General features: G+C 41.3%; 1 protein-coding gene across 2 annotated transcripts in view; it reads right to left on the bottom strand.

Annotated features, from left to right (window-relative positions):
- Window positions 1-20,335, bottom strand: part of fbln1 (fibulin 1) — a 31,129-nt gene that overhangs the window by 9,714 nt on the left and 1,080 nt on the right. Inside the window, exons 2-16 of one of the 2 annotated variants that reach the window (XM_031283036.2) lie at window positions 17,814-17,922; window positions 15,996-16,125; window positions 12,713-12,866; window positions 11,958-12,020; window positions 11,772-11,858; window positions 11,473-11,610; window positions 11,233-11,370; window positions 10,087-10,230; window positions 9,422-9,547; window positions 9,145-9,270; window positions 8,328-8,447; window positions 7,913-8,044; window positions 7,692-7,815; window positions 2,149-2,294; window positions 41-181 (exon numbers count right to left, since the gene is read on the bottom strand). In XM_031283036.2, the coding sequence (XP_031138896.2) occupies window positions 41-181; window positions 2,149-2,294; window positions 7,692-7,815; window positions 7,913-8,044; window positions 8,328-8,447; window positions 9,145-9,270; window positions 9,422-9,547; window positions 10,087-10,230; window positions 11,233-11,370; window positions 11,473-11,610; window positions 11,772-11,858; window positions 11,958-12,020; window positions 12,713-12,866; window positions 15,996-16,125; window positions 17,814-17,922 (1,878 nt within the window). Of the gene's footprint in view, window positions 1-40; window positions 182-2,148; window positions 2,295-5,107; window positions 7,063-7,691; window positions 7,816-7,912; window positions 8,045-8,327; window positions 8,448-9,144; window positions 9,271-9,421; window positions 9,548-10,086; window positions 10,231-11,232; window positions 11,371-11,472; window positions 11,611-11,771; window positions 11,859-11,957; window positions 12,021-12,712; window positions 12,867-15,995; window positions 16,126-17,813; window positions 17,923-20,335 lie in introns of those variants that run through there. The other variant, XM_036002883.1, reaches the window with a different exon arrangement.

The raw sequence follows: 20,335 nt of genomic DNA, 5'->3' as shown, positions 1-20,335 counted from the left end.
TTTCACAACACACAAAGCAAAGTAAAATCCCTGTACTCACCCACATACATTCCATTCTCTACCCGCTTGATGATGTCGAAGGCATTCTCCACGTTGCCCTCCAGGATGTCAAACTTGACGTCGTAACTGCCTAAGTGATAGGACCCGTAAGCTGGAACTGTGGTTCTCAGGAAAACAATCTCTGTTGGAAGATAACAATTAGACACAAAAAGCTTTTGGAGTCTAAACCCTCATAATCACACTGGGATTGTGCCTCCAATCTAGTGCCAACTCTTGCTTTTCCTTTTTTTTTTTCAAGAGAAAGACAATAAAATGGGAGATGGAAAGGTCTGTGTTTATTGTATACTTAGAAGGTCACAGGAAGGTTGAGGCTTTCCAACGCTGTTGCTCAGCTGAAGGGCCTCGAGTCCTTTACACCCCACCTCAGAGTTTATGAGAAACGACAAGAGCTTAACTCTCCGTAACGTTGAGCATGAGTGTGTCTGAAACATGTACTGCATGCCAGCCAATAGATGCTTGTCAGCTGTCACTGTCTGCGAGTGATTACCATATTTACTCATATCCAACCAGCATGGCACTTACTCTCTGGTGTGGGCCAGCCAAGCCAGGACTGCATGAAGAACATCATGGAGTAACTAATTTGGAATTCAGTCATTTAGATTCTGACAACTGCAGGGAAATGCATTTGATTGGAGATCAGATATTAAGGAAGATTAAGTAGAGCTAAAGTGATAAAAATGCTGAGGACCACAATGACACTAAAAAAAAAAACATACATTGTTATGCTGCCTTCAAATTTGTTGTTTCCAAAGATTTTAGTAGAATGTTCTGTACACAGGATACACAAAAGTAATTTTTTGAAGCATTGTGTTAAACAATTCAACATTTTGGGAAATACATTTCTTTGCTTTAGTGCCGATATGAGAAGATCTTATATCTTAGATCTTATCTCTGTACAGTAAATATGAACCTACTGTACCGTCATCAGCTGGTTAGCTTAGCTTAGCATAAAGACTGTAACCAGGGGGAAATAGCTAGCCTGTCCAAAAGTGGAAAAAAGAAATCTGCCTACCAGCACCTCAAAAGCTCAATAATTCACACATGCCAATAGTCGTTTTTGCACTTTGTTTTTGTATAAATTACTTAAATTACTTGACGCGTTATTATGGATCCCACTTAACTTCAAGGCAAGTCCCGCCCAAGCAGCTCGATTGGTCAGGGAATAGGACCTGAACAAATCGGGTTACGTTACCTTGGGTAAGCATGGACGCCTGGCCAGTATAGTGTGTGAATGCTATTGAAGGGCGGGTCTTGCCTAGAAGTTGCGTGGGTTCCATAATAACACATAGATGACAGTTAGCACAGCACTAGGCTAGTTTGGAGAAGCAGCAGGAGTCCTGACACGAGCGCTGCTGTGGATTGGGTCAGTTACTAAATGTATTTTAGCCAGCTAAAAAAAAGGCCCACCTGAAAAAAATCAATATCAGTTCAGGTGTACGCTTTATCTACAATTGAATAGATTTACCTTGCCGTCAGACAGCAGTTTGCTTTGGTACTACATTTTCTCAACGTATTCCTACACATCAGCACAACTGTGCAGCGCACTGTTGTTCACCAAAGAGCAGCTGTTTGGGACAGACTCAGTGGTTTATGTAATAAACAAATAGAAGAAAAAAGTGTGATTATGACAGTGATGAGGAAATGCCATTCACTGTGAAAACAAGGTATATTGAACAAGACATTTTGCAGAGAGAGACTAAACGACTGAAAGAGAGAGAGAACTGTGGATACTGGAAAGGGCTGTCTGACGGCAAGGTAAAGCGGTGAAAATATTCTAAATATAGCGTTCACTTTTGTAGGTGGGGATTTTAAATTGGCTATAATAGGCTACAACTGTTTCCAGTCTTCATGCTAAATTAAGATAACCAGCTGCTGGCTAAAGCTTCATAATTACCCTACACATATGAGAGTGGTATCGATTATCTCATCTAACTCTTGGCAAAAAAAGGAAAAGCCTAAGTGTATTTCCCAAAACTATTCTTTAAGACATGTTTATTCCCCAAGGAACTGCTTTTGCTGCTTGTTTGCCCATCTGGATTACTCCAAAATGTCCATCATTATGCACATAAGAAATCAACTTGTACCTACCCTCTGGCTTTGTGAACTCTCTGAAGGTGGGCAAGGAGATGAAGGAGTGGGACACAGAGTGCATTGGGTCCAGAACACAGGCGACGTCATTGGGCTGACACGACTTTATACAGCGAATGGTGTCAGAGCGTTCAAGCCTCACCACTCTAAAGGAGTGAACAAACATACACACCCACAAAAAAAAGAAAACACAAACACACATGGCCTCTGACCTTTAGGTAATGTCTCTATAAAGACTTCAGAGTTAACCGCCTTTGGTGTATAAAGCTCACAATAACAGGGCATCCTTGGGAGCAGCCCACTGCTTAATCTAGAACTCAGTGGGGCAACTCCAATGGCCGCTACACAAACAATAGCTGAACAAGACTGCAGGGATACTGGATATAGCAGTCAACATCAAAAACAATCAAATTCTATGTGGTTTCAAAGAATAATAAACCAACAATGGCCGAAGCTCATGCTAAAGCCAACCTTTGTAGCTTGTGGAGACTAGCGCTGCCATTGATGCTTTTCTGATGCACTATTTCAAGCTGTGTGGGAAATGAATTACTACACTCACTGAGAATGATCCACAACCAGCTCAGGAAAATATTTGGATTTGTTGAGCATCCCCGGCTTCACATCAGATAATCTCTTGAGGAGGATTTATGGGGCAAGGGAGTGTTCTAAAAGACTCCTAAATTGTGAGCAACATGACTAGACAACTCCCCAGCCTCTCCTCAGGGCAGCTCTCATCCTATTATTTAGGGCTTTGTTTATTCCACAGACAAATCCGTGACAGGTCGGAGGGAATGTAGGGCCTCTGCTGGCTCCTAAGGCTAACGCCACCTGAAGTATCGCTATTCACTACCTGTCTGCTACATGAGACTTTGAGAGAGGTTTCTAAGGCACTAACAACCTTGTAAATCAAAAGTTTGTCTTTGAAACGATGAGGAACTTGTGATCACGAGAGAGCTATTGAAACAAAATAAAAGCCTTGACTTAAAAATCCAAGATGTTAAATTTAAGCTTGATTTTCACAAAGCAGACAAGTGGGTTCATGGTTATATTGGGTAATGAAAACAGCCAAGTAGCCATGTATAAGTCCATTTAATGTGCATGGCAGCCGTATAGCCACATTGTGAGTCATGGGCCGTGGATCTCTGGCGCTCCTCAGGGGACCTATAGGCTGCAGCTCAAAGCCCAGGCCCGGCTTGGGTTGCAGGGCTTCTTCCATGGACAGCGAGGAGAGAAGCCCCTGACAAAAAGTCAAGCCACCACTGGGTAGGGGCTTGTAATTAGCAATTAGCGGGTGGGTCCAAGTTTTGCTTTGGCCAGCGCCAAACCCACAAAATGTTCTCCTAGTTTATAATACCACGGCCTGAGCTGTAGAAAGACCCAAGCGGGGCTCTAGAGGACGAGGTGAAAGCTCTGTTGGGGTAGAGAGTAAATTTACGAGAAGATAATGACCCAGGATGAACTGCCCCCTTACACACAGACGGGCACTTGAAAGCAGGGGCAGCAAGTGGAACTAATTACAGCTCCATGTGTGTGTTAATGCATGTCTGCCCCGAAATACCTATATGCATGTGTATGTTTATTTGTGCATGTGTGTATGTTTATTTGTGCATGCGTTTATTTGTGCATGCAAACATGCTTTAGTCTGTCAGTGTGTGTGTGTATGTGTGTGTGTGTGTGTGTGTGCACAAATGTACGTCTTCTTCATCTCCCCCATGCCTCACGTGGCTCAGCCCAGGAGAAAAACCCCAATACTTTTAGACCAGAAAGAAAAACAGACTTTTTGGATGAAAGTCCTCTGGTCAAGCATAGGGCCTTTTATTTTTTTGGTAATTATTATTTATAGTCGGCACATTGATAACGCCCCAACACAAACACTGCAGGGCATCATTCATTCTGTGCGCGGTGATGTTGCTGTACCACAAATTGTTCAGACCACCGGCCAGAGCCCAGAGCCCCATAACTCAATGTCAAAGGGGAGGAAAAAACGTTCTGCGCACCACTATGTTCTTATTTTAAGGATATCCCCACTAGGGACCAAGTGCATCCTTACTGGCCTGACAGCTCAGGACAGGAGGAACCTAGGACATCTGAATTTACAGTTATTATAAGCCGCAGCCCTCGGGCAGCAGCATCACAGCATGTCAAACTATTTATACTCTCTCCTGCTGGTGCACATTTCCCTCTCCTTTGCCACTGCATCCCATCGCATGTCACTTACTCAGCCTTCATTTGGATTATCTGTCTGCTTTGGGGTTTACACCCGCAGTATGCAGTGGAAATCTGTGCATTTTACATTAAGCCTAAAATGTAATGGAAGCTAAAGAGATGTGCATGAAAATAACTGCCACAGAAAGATGTATTTGCGGTGCAAGGTAACTGATGTTTGGGAAGTGGGAGTAACAATACATTAAAAGGCCCAGTCTGGCTCATTTTTGACTAGAATTTAGAGGTGTGGAATTACTTTATGGACTTAATAGTGAAATTTGACATATCTGCACATATAATATATAACTGAAGGGTTTGACTTATAGATGGGACATTTGACTTGTGTGTGCATCTTGGCTGATTTAAAATACAGGACTGGTTTGCCTCTGTGTTTACAAACATTAGTAATGTAGGAAAACTTTAAAATCATCAGGAGACCATAACTATAATTATTAATACAATATGTTGTTATCTAGTGTTGTGTGTATTAAAAAAAAAAAAAGTGTGAATACAGTAGATGTGTATAGTCCTGTACTCCTGTACTTTAAATATATGCTATATGACTAGAGACTTGCATGTATCGATGGATTTCTTATTCACTGAGGCTCTTGGAATAATAGCAATATGAAACTATGTGAGGAAGTCTTCATGCCTTCATCTGTGATGTGGCTTCACATTCCAGCTGCTCCCTTTGCTGTATTTGATTAAACCCCACAATGCACCATTATCAAGAACTGGATTTGACTTGAACATGTGTTATTTCTATTTCAATTTTAATAGAAAACTGTTCATCCAACACATAAACCATAAAGTACTGCAAAACGTCAGACTTTATCATGCAACCATCATCAAATTACACTCAGTTGTAGGCAGATTTGGGTCGTTACTATTTTATGATTTAGCCTGACTGAGAACGCCACCTAGCGGCTATCAGATGCCTTACTTCCAAGAAGATTCATTCAATTGGAACTAATTTATCTCTCATTCTAGTGTTAAAACATTGATTATGTAAAATGCTACAGTACTAAAAAACTGTGCTTTTTTCTTCTGATTTTGTGTGTTGTATTGTTTTTTTTTCATATCAACTCTCAAAAAAATGATGTGTCATCTTTAGCAAACGTTTAGTGTCGAACAGTCAAATTTGTGGTAATTATTTAGAAAAAAATGTGAAATAGACAAAGCTGGGTAATTTGGTGTCTCTCTTAGAGATAGGGTGAGAAGCTCAGTCATCCGTGAGGGACTCAGAGTAGAGCCGCTGCTCCTTTGCATCGAAAGGAGCAGAGATTATATCTCCACCCTGGCCTGGGAACACCTCGGGATCCCCCAGTCAGGGCTGGCTAATGTGGCTCGGGAAAGGGAAGTTTGGGGTCCCCTGCTGGAGCTGCTGACCACGGATAAGCGTATGATGATGGATGGATGGATGGATAATTTGTTGGATAAAAGGGGCAGCTCTGCCCCAGGATCCTGAAAGACCAGTTCCCCCCGAAAGCCCCAAAGTAACTGTGGTTTATAGTAATTTGATACAATGGAAATTTGTGAAAAGGAATAGTTTGACATTTTAGGAAATACACTTGAAGATACTCACACTCTCTTTCTTGCTGAGAGTTAGAGCCAGGCTAGCTGTTTCCCCATGTTTCCATTCTTTATGCTGCGCTAAGTTAGCCAGTTGCTAGCGGTAGCTTTATAATTAGCATACACACAATAGAGAGGTATGAATCTTCTCATCTATTTCCCAAAATAGTATTCCCTAAAATAATATCCCAAACTATTGCTTTAAGAATATGCACTACTCAGATCTCATAATATCAAGTAAAATGGGCTTTTTTTTTTTTTTGACAAAGTCCACATTGTTAAATACATTTGTATATTTATAGAAGACAGGGTAATTCGCTGATTGGAAGGGGTATTGGGCTCATTAGGGGTCCACAGCTCATTTTTGCCCATAATCAGATCATTAGCTCATACAGTTTACCCACATTTTTAGGCAGGCTTAAACCTAATCGGATAAATCCATGAATGAAAGAAACAAATTATCTTTGTTTATAAGGATGAATACTGGTCTTAATAATAATCACCAATTGGAAATTATATAATTTATATTTACCTGGATATACTGTATCTATGCAGTATGTTCTGCAATCATATATGTGACAACATGCAGTAGTCTACATTGCATCACCATGCTTTGCTATAAACATACTGAATGGTCACCTTCATTGGATTTTGTGTTGAGGATGAATTATTTTCTCGACAAGAAGATGCATTTAAAATGACACATCCTTTTTAAGAGTGTAGCAACTTGTGTAACCCTACGTTAACTCCTGTGTTTATTCTAGTAGGGGATTGTAAGGTACTCTGGGCTCCTCCTGGGTAACAAACACCAGCACTTTAGCAAGGTATGTGCTGAGTGTGCCATAGCGACGCAGCCTTAGCTCCAGAGACAGCTCAAAGTCCTGTGGCTGGTTGATGAGCTTTGCCACCGACATCACGCCGCCGGTGGGAACCTGCTCCGTCTTGAAGAAACCACCCTCGTTGCCAGAGGTGATAACAATCTGGATATCATCGCCAGCCACGGTGTGGGAGGGACCCATGCGGAAGATGTTGGTGAAGACGGGGATATTGGTGGGGAAGGTGAGGTAGTAGTAGGTTATTCTCAGGGGCATGGCAGGGCAATCGACAGAGTCATTGCAAAGCAAGCGTTCACATCGACTGCAAAGAGAGAAGAGTGGGGGGCAGGACGGGACAAGACAGGACAAAACAGGCACAAAGAGAAGGAGAGAGAAAGAGACCAGGTGTGAATTCAATTTGCCGTGCATGGCATGCAGTGGAAGGAACATCAGACTCTGCAGCAAAATACTTCACAGGCCAGTCATGGTGCCCTCTGTGGGATCATGCAAGAAGTTATGTCAATGGTGCCTGAATAGTTCATACACAGCCTCTACTTTAACTGAGTTAATGGAAAAAAATACCTGTATGCATTTCATCATTCTAAAACAACAGAACATGCTATAGCCAAATCTTTTCTGAAGTCATTCCAGCATTGAGCATACTGGACATGCAGAGCCTTGAATAACACATGAATAGGGGGCAGTTTAAAAGGCTTGACATTGTCTACTAGCTCTTGGTAGGATGACCATTCAGACTTGACTGTAAGGAACATGGACCTTGCTCTGTGAGTGTTTATGTGTGTGAGGTTTTCTGTTGATGATGTATTATTAATGTCTGTCTATTTATTATCATTTTGCTATGAGCATAGAGGACACATTTAAAGTTATGTCCGTTAACAAATGTTTCCTGTTTAGCAAAAATGCGTACAGAATCCAGATAGGCCAACTCACGTCTCTCCAACGCGCCGGTAGTTGTTTGGACACTCAAAGGACAGGCATCTGAATCCTCCCTGAACATTAAAGCAGCTCTGATTCACTGTGCATGTGTGCGTTCCCGTCACGCATTCATCAATATCTGTGAGCGCAAAAACAAAAAATGTGATTTCAAAACATTCACAAAAAAATTAGTTGTATCAAAATTGACATAAGACTTCACATATAGGATAGCTTACCCTGGCAGCTGCGCCCATTGGGTGCCAATGTGTAGCCACTGACAGGACAGGAACAGTGGAAGCTGCCAGGGGTGTTGTGACAGCGATAGGAGCAAATATGACCTCCAGTAGGCAGAGCACACTCATCTATATCTAAAAATGTAACAAGACAGATACAAAGTAGTCAAACCAGAGATTAAATTTCAGAAATACATATATTGTAACTGCTTATGATTGATCTGTTTCATATATAATGCAGTTTTCTATATTGTTTGCTGCTTACACATAAGCTGAGTCTTCATATTAACACATAGTATATTCAAGCTCAAAAGCACCATAGCAACCAGAACATACTGAATACAGGACTAATTGCCTTGATCTTTAAAACATGTTTTCACAATATACTAGTGTATCTGTTAAAAAGGTTCCATTTTACCTTCACAAGTCATGCCATCTATGTCACTGAGCTGGTAGCCACGGCGACAGTAACACTGGTAGGAGCCGTACACGTTGGCACACTCTTGACTGCATGGGTTGCTCTCACACTCATTTAAATCTGCGCAGAGAAAAGATGATTACAGACCATTATGAGCTCTGTCCTAGTAGTTTACTAACAGGTACACCTTAGTGATCAGAAGAATAAAAACCATGCACCTGCAGAGAGGTGGATCCTCCTCTGTTCATTTCAATATGGACAACATAAACAGTTGCTTGCAAAGTTAAGCACTTGGTTTACATGTAAACAGGATACTGAGAACGGGCTGAAATATAACAGACTTTGAAAAAAGCATGATTGTACAGTAAGTGCCCGGAGGGTGGACATTTTTCAAAGGTGGCTACCATTTGTTAGTTTTACCAGTTGCTAGTTTTACCAGAATGGCTGGTAAAATGCGTGTATTTTTTTAAGTCAGACACTGACTCTAACTCTGTGAAAACACCTGGGACATCAATGGAAATAAATCTGGGTTTTCAATAGTCCTATCCCTGGCAAAGTCTGATACGTTATATTTTACAAATATTAAAATTAGAATGTTATAAATTAACCAATCAAACCAAAACAACTTGATGCCATAGCAGGTAGTAGAACATATGTGTCAGCTGAAATCAAAGACAAAAGGTTGTCCAACTCAGAGCTGATCAGGGGTTACTAATGTTTCAGTCACTGGGAATATATGCAGTATAGCCTACAGGGTACACTACAAATACTGTATACTGTATAAAAAGTTGCTATTTAGATAGTTGGATAGTCTTACCGTCACAATTCCTGCCATCAGCCGCTAGCTTGAAGCCGGTGGTGCAGCTACATTGGTAGGATCCCAGAGTGTTCTCACACTTATGAGCACACAGGCGGCCAGGGTAGTGCCTGCATTCATTAATATCTAACACACAAAGTCCAAATATGACAAAATTCTCTTATACACATTTTGACCAGTACTAGTATATATACAATGTCTGTTTTGTTTACATGGAGACAATACACTTGGATTAAGATACTTATATAAGAACATCAAGCAAGATCGACCTGCTTACCCTCACAAACCCGACTGATGCTGTTGAAGATGTAGCCAGTCTCACACTCACAGCGGTAGGAGCCTATCAGGTTGATACAACCATGACCTGCACAGACCCTTTCAGGGCCCTTACACTCATCAATATCTGCAGAGGGGCATGCGAAGAACAGAGAACACCATGATATGCACCTCAGGTAGGTTAGTAACATTGTAGTCTCACTTTGCCAGACCTTCCTCCACAGCGCTGCGGAGGAGGGTCTGGCTAGTCCACACAGCATTCCGGGATGGGGGAAAACGTTGTCTGGTTTATCGGCATTTCTTTTAACCAATCCCAATCTGGATGGGCGGCGCTAAGCACAGGGAAAAGCCACGTTGCCGCTGCAAAATAGCCTTGGAAAGAAACTTGTTTTAGTCGTGCAACAGAAAACTCAGATTAGACAGATAGTCTTGCTAGCTGTCTGGATTTACCCTGCAGAGATCTGAGGAGCAGTTAACCATAGTCCTCATAAATCGACCGGGGTTTAAAATTCCAACACAAACAAAACGGAAGGTAATGGACATCCGACTGAATAGACTGAAATCCGGCGGAATTTCCGACGGCAACGGAGCAATCCTGGAAGTGGAACGTTGTGGATATAGACTAGTAACATTGTTCTCTAGGAATGGTGAGTTTTTCAGCCATACCAACACAGCGTGTGCCCTCTTCATTGAGGTGGTATCCTCGACCACAGTTAACAGAGTTCCTCTGGCAGATGTACGAGCCAACTGTGTTGATGCAGATCTGCCCGCGGTGGCATGGACTCGTCTGGCTGACACATTCATTGATATCTGAAAACGCGGACACAGATGACATTGTTAAATCATGAAAAGATTGCTCTGGTCTATCTTTTATAACTGAATATACAGTTACTTAAATGTAAACTTTGGCCTAAAGGTGGCTCTAGACAAAGGCCATGAAGTCTTTACAACTGTCATGACTTCAGGCACTTCCTAAACATGTATTTGATTACCTGCTCTGTGTTTACCTATAACTCTCCCTGTCATTACAGATCCAGCCACTCTCTCCTGCCCTGCAGTAACCCCTTTCCCACCATTCCCCTTACCTGATCATCTCTGCTGACTTACTCACCTGCTCCCAATTTCCCTGATTAGTCTTGCATTATTTACCAGTCCATCTCTTTTCCAGATTGTCTAGTGTGCATCCGCCTAGCTTTCCAGCATTAATCGGCCTATTTATTCACAGGTAGTTATGCACAGGTAGTGACTAAAATCACCTAGAATATACATGTGAAATATTTTCTTGCAGTTGTTGTGACTTTTATAAAAAAAAAAAACCTGTCACTATATCCTGACAGCAGCACATTAGAAAGCTAATCTGTGAAAACGTCAGGTTCCTCTGCCTCCCTCTAGTGCTCTCTTGGCATTTGCAAGTTTCCACCCCAGTGTCAATCAATACTCGTGAACTGCGGTCAAACTGTACAACTAGGCAGCGCTCATCAAATATAAATCACGTCAATGTTTTGGCATTGCCTATTTCTCACGTCAAATGTTTGAAGAAACATATTTTAATATACTGCTGTGAAATGAGGGAAACATTTTTTTACAATTTTATCGCAGTTCACAAAAAGTGAATGACACTGCGTTGGAGACTCCTAGGCTCTGATTGGTTGTTTTTCTTTTACCATTAGGAGCACGAGGAATTACAACATAATTTTTTTTCACAAATGATCTGATTCATGTAGCACTGTCAGGATATAGTGACAGTTTGAGCAAATATGACAAAAGTTTTACCAACTGTAACTTTAAGGGCTGTTGTAGTATGGTGCTTACCAATGCAGTTGCCGAGGGCATCCTGGATAAAGCCTGCACCACATTTGACTTTAGGGAGACAACGGAATGAACCCTGTGTGTTTTGGCACTCAAACTCTGGGCCACAGTTATGGATGCCACTCTCACACTCATCAATGTCTGGATAAAGAAATCACAGGAAAATTGCCTTTAAAAACACTGCAAATACCTAAACACATAGAAACACATTCAAAGATGCAAACTAAGCACAGTGTGACTGACCTTTGCAGTTGTTGTTGTCAGTGAGTTCATAGCCAGTCCCACAGCTGACCTCTCTCTGGCAACGGAATGAGCCCTCTGTGTTGATACAACGCTCTCCTCCCCGACAGTTGCTGGCTCCCAGCAAACACTCATTAATATCTGAGAGTGTTTGAAAGCAGAGGTTCTCTTATTGTGCTGATCTTTCCGATAGTGACAAACAGTATTATAGTTTGTGTATCAAAAAAGCTTTCTGACATAATTTCTTCTGTCACACAAATGGAGACATTCAAGGTTTAAGAGGGGGGGTGAGTACTACCTACCCTCACAGCTCTTTCCATCTGGCTTGAGTTTGTAGCCTTTGAAACAGGAACAAGTGTCATTTCCCACACAGTTATGAGCACATTTCCCTGTAATAGAAACAAACATGTTGACAATTGGTTACTGCATTTGCAAGATTGAATCAGTTAGGTGTAGGAAAGCTTGTTCATTGACTTATTATACTATACCTTTGCACTGATCACTTAATACTGAATTATCTCCATTGTCATTGGTTTCGTCTTTGTTTGGTACTGCATGAGAGAAAAAAACACATCTTAACACCTTACATCTCTATCTTAAGTAGCACCCCTAAGACCATTAAAAATGTTGCAAGTTTGTTTCCAGTGCTGCAACTGAAGATTACTTTCATTATTAATTAAACTGCTGATAACTTTCTTAATTAAGTAAATCTTTTTTGGTCTATTACATTTCAGAAAATAGAATAACATGGCCATTACAATTTCCTAAAGGCCAAGGTCTGTCTAACAGTCCAAACCCCAAATATATTCAATTTACTATTCAACAGGACAAATAAAAACCACAAATCCTCACAACTGGAAAGTTGGAACTAGAAAATAGAAGAAAAAAAATTACTGGAGTGCCCATGAGCAATTGTTATGGTCTATGTGAGCAACACACTAAAACCCTAATCAGTGTTTACGACTAAAACACCATGACCACATACATCCAGCAGGGGGCAGTGTGGGCTTATGTTTGACAAAACTGTGGCGCTTTGATTTTTACACATAATTCTTCTTCATTCTTATGCTCATCCTCCAATATTTTGAGATATTTAATGTGTTTGGGCACACTGCTTTCTGTTTTTCTACCTTAATGTTAGTATGTTAGTTAGTTAGTTAGTTAGTTGCCTGCTTTGATGCAAACAAACTTTGCAATTTTTTTTATATTTGGCCTACTTCATGCTTGATTTTTTTTCACTCACATTCAGTTTTTGCTGTGGTCTGGTTGTCTGGGGCTCCATCCACGCAGCAGGCACGAGACACAAGGCCACACTGGTAGCCCACGGACAGGTTGTGGTCACAGGGTAGGCCCTGCTCCTGGGTCGCCTTCCCCAGAAGACAACAGTCACAGCACATCTACAGCACACAGAGTAGAATACAATAGAATAACCTTTGGTGCATAATGCAGACTTAGGAGAGAAAAACACTTGTCACACATGACATGTCATAGATGATTATCAACCCCCATTCTGATGCACCAAAGGAAGTGAAACCAAAAAGGAGATAGTGGGATGATGTTAGTTGGTAAAATACTGGAGGTAGACGAAACAGGCTTTTACACTGACAAGTGAGGAGGATGTGATTGACAGATCAACCAGACAGAAAAAAAGAAGGCTGATTGAAAAGACATGCCAACTGACTGGCTTCAGACAGACAAATGAAAAGCAGTAAGTCAGTAAGCAAGACGGACAGAGAGACAGTGATGAGATGGCATCATCCCCTCTGGCTGAAGCATGCTTAATCAATCATTATGGCAGCCTGGTAATGTCAGTCGGGGAAAGGGATGAAAGGAGCAGAGTGGGGGTGATGGGTGTGTTTTAGTTTTAGTTTGGGCAATGAGGTTATATGCGTGAAATGTAACCATGTGTGATGTATTTGTGTATTGATGGTAATAGCATGACAGAACACATGCCACAAGTCTTTCAAATATGACAACTCTATTAGTTATATAGTTGTTAACTCCTACTCCATTTGTCTCTGTGTGTTTGTTTCTGTGGCCTTGGCTCTGTCCCAAAACCCTCTGTACACTATTTGCCATGCACTGAACGGCAGACAGACAAGGTTAGCAACTATGATGGACATAGTATTTAGCCAGATATTTCCCTCAGGACAGCTGGATGTGTAAATAAGTAACATAAGTTCACCATATCAACTTAAAGGTGATAGTATGTCAGTGTTATGTTTACAGAGAAAAAAAGACATGACTGGTTGCACTGTAGACTCAACCGTAGATCAAACATGTGTCAGGTGCTCTTGAAAAACAGGATAAACAGGAAGGCAATCTGGGCATTCCAAAATATAAGAAAAAAATAATAACAATGATGAAGGAAAAAATGAATAAAGACTATTGTAGTGCTAAAGCCACTACAGCTTTTACAATAAAGGCTTTTATTTCCTTCCTCATTGTTATAATTTGTTATTATATTTTGGAGTGCCTGAATAGCTTTTCTGTTCATCATGGCCAAAAGATGAGTTAAAAAAAAACATGTATTGACCCAACCTCATTGTTAAAGGTCCCATGACATGCTGCTTTTTGGATGCTTTATAGGCCTTATAGTGGTCCCCTAATACTGTATCTGAAGTCTCTTTCCCGAAATTCAGCCTTGGTGCAGAATTACAACCACTAGAGCCAGTCCCACAATGAGCTTTAATTAGAATGTGCCATTTCTGTGTCGGTAGCTTTAAATGCTATTGAGGAGGAGAGAGGGGGGGCAAGGTGGAGGGTGGGGGTGTGGCCTTGACCAACTGCCACCTTGTTTGCAAGCCATGATGTCTCTCTCATTCTCATGGGCGGGCCAAATTCTCTGGGCAGGCAAAGCAGAGAAAGAAAAATTAGCTTTTTTTAAGAGAGTTAGATTGATAGCAGATTGATACCACACGTCTGTGCTTTAAGTAACAAGCTGGAGCCATGAGACAGTTAGCTTAGCTTATCATGCCAACTGGGGGAAACACCTAAAAAGGTAGTCTCACATTGCCAGACCTATCTCCACAGCGCTTTGTCAGTACTGGAGTATGGTCTGGCTACCCCGCTTCCTATCTATGTATCTATTTTGGAATAGAGGGCGAAACCATTTTGGCTTGTTTGTATTTCTTTAAACCAATCACAACCGTCCTAAGCCCCGGATGCAGCAACAGTGCCTTTGCAAAATAGGTAGTGGATATAGCGGAAGGGGCATTGCCAGATGTCACGATTTATCCCAGCACCATACATCCAGTAAGCCAGACTAGTTCAAAGGTATTAAAATCAACATGCCAGCATCTCTAAAGCTCACTTATTAATATGTTTTACCTTGTTTGTTTACAGGTTGTGGCTTTAAGGGAAATCATTTGCTGAACTCTTGCAGGGACTTCATGATGTCTCTCCGCCTGTCACATGATGACTACACTTTAGGAGGTCATGCACATACACTTTGGTTTTTGTAAACAAAAGACATATACTGTAATGTAGTAAACATTAGAGGTGCTGGTAGGCAGACTTTTTTTCTTTCTTTTTGTCTTTATGCCAAGCTAAGATAACCATCTGCTGGCTGTAGCTCCATAGGTATCGCCCAGACATGATAGTAGCATCAATCTCCTTATCTAACTCTTAGCAAGCATTTCTGTAATGGATTATTGTTCTTATTGTTAGGATTATTCTTTCTCGGTTTCTGTCCTACGTTTACAGAAACACTAAGGGTTTAAGGTGAGGACTGATTTTAATTTCTTGTTTCACAATGTAATGAAAGTTTTTGATACTGTATTCTGAATGTGGTTACTTGAACATTATTTTATCCAGTAAGAGTAGGTGAAGCCATCTCCTACTCATACATATCTTTTGTCTTATTTAACTTACCTGTGCACATTTAAGTATGAGCCACCACCGGCACTTTATAGTCGATCAAGTAAAGACAAGCTGTCCCACTGACAATTATCCTTTTAAGAAAATGCACCAACTTGCAACGCCTCCTTTTTACAATTTGCCAAGCATTAGTCTTGTGTATATTGTTGATATGCTGATGTGCAGATTATGTTGTGAAAATATAGAGGCACTCTGAGGGTTGGGCTGAAGAAATAAAAAGATAAAAAGGCTGAAAAGTGCTTGGACGTGAGCCTGCGGAAGATTCTAGAGTCAGAGCTGAATTTATAATCTATCTGACAGCAACAAGCTCCATTCCTCCCTGGAGTGACATGCCTCATCCTGCTCACAGCGTGCACACACACACACACACACACACACACACGCACACACGCACACACACAGACAAAGACGCACACAAATGCACACCATCCCTCTCATCAATCATTTGCCTCTAAACTGGCTGTCCAGCAGAGTGATGTACTGTACATTGATTGAGTAGAGGGAGATTTTTGGTGCACACTGTGATTTAATTTACTCTTTCACAGTATTTTCAGCTAGTAAGGCACACACACACACACACACACACACACACACACACACACAAAAACATAAACATATGTACAGTACACATACAGGTACAAACACACCTTTGTAGTCTTGGTCTCGCAGGTGTTGGTGAATAAAGATTCGCAGGCTCCTTGGCCTTTGGCCATGTTGATACCAGTGGTGCACATGTTATCCTCAAGCACTGTTACACAGCACTGCTCCTGCACTATCCTGTCAGCAAGAAAAAACACAAAACACAGGTGCTGCATTTATTCTCAGCTCTATCAATAATCTACTCGCAGCAGTACAACTCTGCCTTCAAGTTTAGCCCATCAAAATTAGCCTGAGGCAAGCCTGATGGGAATCTCAGAGTTGTCACACTAAAAATGCGTGGATAAGTGCATGGGTTGAGTAAGTCCTCTGTGGATTCCAAGGAAGGCATGGGATGTTTATTGTGTTTTGCAATGCTGACATTACTAGACTTGATCTAGGTTGAGCAGCACTCCCAAGGCCGCTGTTCTGTTGTTTAACCAACATTCCAGTCCCATGATAAACATTTGTCCACCTCCACATGTCCTTACTCAGGATGGGATTGTGTTTTTTTTAAGAAATTGATTTTAGTATAATATCACTAAAACAAACTGGCCACTTTAGATAAGCATGCTGTGTGCTCTGAGAATGGCGAAAAGTTGCACGCTAATTAGGTGACTAAAACTTGCCAGTACATACAGTTTGCTTGGGGTAAATGACATCACCAGGAAACGATCACACCACCATTTCCTTAGAAATCAGTGATGACATGTTACAGATTTAAAACACTAAGTGAGAAACAAGTTGTACTCCAGCCAACCTTGACCTGTGAGCTCTGTGCAAATGAGGGTCATAAAATATATATCTCTACAGGGATCAATAAAATACTGTATATTACTATGATAGCTGATTAAATGTCAAAAGCAATATTTGAAACAAGCACAGCCACTCACATGAGACCACTATTATCAAAATATTGATACTTAATGTTTCTGTTTGATCAGATTTGTATTGTATTGTCTAGCATTTGCTGTCTGTTAGTGCAGTCCAATCAGTTAAGAGTCTCTCACCTCTCCTCTCTCCTTCCAACCAGCCTCTTTATCAACTCTTACCAGAAATCTCTTTCCAAATAACTAGTGTAGAGCTCAAATTCACTTCAAGGCGCACACCTCCTCTACAGAACCTTTTAAGGGCACAGATGCACTCCTGTTTTCTTTTCTCTTCTCTCCCCTCTTTTTCTTTCATACTGTTTTTCCCCTTTGGTGTCTGAAGAAATCGTTCAGATTTCCTGTTATTGCCTCCCTCCATCCTCCCTCTATGTCGCGTTTCACCTCCAAGGTATTTCCTGGGTTTTGAAACAGCCCCTCTTCTGACCCCCCTCACCCCTTTTCCACCCTGCTCTCCCACAAACCTCTGCCCTTTTCCTTTCTTCCCCACACACTATAATTTAGACAAATTTAGGATCACTTAGGGTGGCTTCGGTAAATGTGTTTGCCATCAGTGTTCACAGCAGAAGATCTCCCTGGCTTATAGGCCCTGAACCTGTGGCAGCACACCCTCTAGAGTTACCAGCAGACCTGTTATTATCCCATCACTATTAGTGTTTCCTGCTCTCATGTGAAGTGAATAATGTGCCTGGAGATTTACGGGAGTAAGGTAAAACAATCTCATAGGCCTACAGACATCCCATACATGGTACAGGCCAAATCCCTTGGGGCCAATACTGCAGGAGCTTCTGTGGCGCAGATAGAAAATGTAAAGATTGTTACAAAGGGTGCAAGAGTTAATGACTTGTGAATCTGAATAAGCCCCTAACCAACCAACCATAAACCTTATGGTGTATAGATTTGCAATCAGTGAGAGCAAAGTAGCAGATAGCGCCTGCTCACCTGCATGTGTTTGACCCAGAGATGAGAGGGAGGGATGCACACTCTTCGTTATCATTGCCACGCTTCTGGCCATCTTTACAGCAGTCCTCTATGGAGATCTGCTCCACTCCTACAAACATTAAAAAACAACACAAGATGAGTCTGTGTGAAAAGGTGCACATCCCATTCACTGTGCACTGTCAGAGGGACATTTTCATATCTGGCAGTGTCTGGTTTGCCGCAGTGAGGGGACCCCCACCAACATAATCACTGCAGGAGATAGAGCCCAGATGGAGTAATGCTGCCTCTGCACTTATCACACCTGCCTGCATATCAACAAGGTGGTTACCACACTCGCTCGAGGCTAGTTTTGAGCCCTTTAAGCTGTTCATGATGAAACAAAATATATCTAATGATTTAAGCATTTTTTTTATGACATTAAGCATTATTTCTTTGACAAACATTTTCTTTTGGCAAACATAAAAGTGATTAATGCTGATTAAAAAGGGTTATGATGATCAAATTTGGAAATCTAACCCGAACAAAAAAGAATATTGCCATTGTCCTCTAAAGATGGAAAAACAAAATTCAAAATCTGTCTGGCAATTTGAATTGCTCGTAGGCCTTTTTTTTGCCAAAGACAATGAATGATGGATATGTTGTTTCAGATACAAGAGAGGACTTTTTTTTACTGGAGCACACCCAACTCTGTGGTGATCTAGCTGTTTATTCATGTGGATTAGAGAGTGAGGAATGCCTCGACTCTGTAAACAATCAGCTGTCCCAATCACATCAAGTACATTCATGCGCCTGTGGTTTGTGTGATCTGCCAAACGTGAAATAGCTTTGGCAGATCAGCTACTTGGACTTTTTTTTGCCTTCGGCTCAAACCAGAATAAATGCTCTGAATTGTTATTAACAGCAAGTCCTCAGAGATAAAAAAGCGAAAACAAACTCACCATGAAATACATTTTGTTGAACCATTGTAATATAATACTAGTTGTTGCTGGTTAGTGACTGAATGCTCTGAATTATTGGGAATAGTGATTGTGAAATGCACTGAACAAATCCATCTGCTTGAGACACAGCGTCTGCCGTGACCAGTCTGGCAAGAGTCAACAACCTCAGTTAATAAGTTAGATGACGTTGGGAGGACAAGTGTCTGGAATAGCAGTCCTCAGTTTTATAGATTTGCTGTTTTCTCCCAGAGGTGCAGGAAGTATTTTATTATAACCAGTAAATCAAATATGAAGCACAAGCAGGAATAGTCATCATCACAAACTTGTGTAATAAACAAATTGTAATAACACAATGTTAGCATCGCAATAAAATGCTCAACTTCTCTGAATAGTTTTCAGCCTTGTGTAAACCCAGTTCTGCAGCCCAGCACTAAGTAGGGGCAAGATATAACAATGACTAAGAGTTTATTATAATCAACATATGTGGGTTTTTTCTCAAGAAATGCAGGCATTTCTCCAGGGTAGGCTACAGAAAAACAAAGCACAACATTAAAACATTGTGACAATTGCTACTACAAAAAGGATGATTAAACTGGCAGACAGGAGTGAATATGGACAGAGGATTTATTACTAGGCAGCCACATTAGCTGACTCACTACTGATTTCTGGAAGTCTGGCAAATCCCAGAATCCTCGGGCCAATAAACCTTGTAGCAGCTGGATGAAACAAAATGGCATTTTAAAAGCTTTTCATATGGGCCTACCAAGTGGGCCCTCTCATAGTGTCTCTGTCTCTGAATGTTTAAGACCTCTATCTGTTTGCAAAGTAACACCAAGATATTCCAATGAGACAAAACATTTAGCTTACAAAAATATAATTTGGATATAAATGTACACTGAGTGCCATTAAGACCTTATACAAAGTATGCAGTTTGTATATTTTAAATGACACTTGGTCTCATATTGTAACAGCTCACACTGCTCTGTCCTAGAGATTTCTCCCCACAGTAGCACTCTGCTGATAACTAACTCTAACCCACAAGGCATCACAGAGTCATTCCAACGCCACCACTGTCTGCTGCTCTAGCAAACCTAAATTGAAATACCAGAAGTGCCTTAAAACTGTGTGGTGCTGTTTTATCAAAAGAGGCAAACCAGGCGCAGCCGTGCTCCGGCCTAGATGCAGTCTGCCACAGTTCTCTGTCTCTGTGATGCATTGTCTGTCTGGACAGGGCTGATTTCCATCTTGGATAGCAGTGCTGGTTGTGAGGGCCATTCTTTCTTGGCAGAGCAGCACATGGCTTGCCTGCGTCTAGACGCCTCATGTAAACACGGCATAATGAGCCCACTGGTGGAGCTCCGCCCAGGCAGAGTAGTTAGCCTTAGCCAGACATCACAACAGCAGTGTACATCTCTTTCACAGGCTGCACCCAAGGCTTTTATTTGGAGGTTTCTGTCAATCTTAGTTATATAAAAAGACTTTGACACAGGACGTAGATGTTTTTCTATCTATCTATCTATCTATCTATCTGAATTTTACTCCAAACTGATCCGTGACACCAACCCCTTCAAAGAAAAAGTGGCC

This window comes from Sander lucioperca, chromosome 7 (assembly GCF_008315115.2).
Source record: "Sander lucioperca isolate FBNREF2018 chromosome 7, SLUC_FBN_1.2, whole genome shotgun sequence".
NCBI lineage: Eukaryota > Metazoa > Chordata > Actinopteri > Perciformes > Percidae > Sander > Sander lucioperca.
Note: the sequence above shows the minus strand (reverse complement) of the source record. Positions and strands in the feature narration are given on the sequence as shown.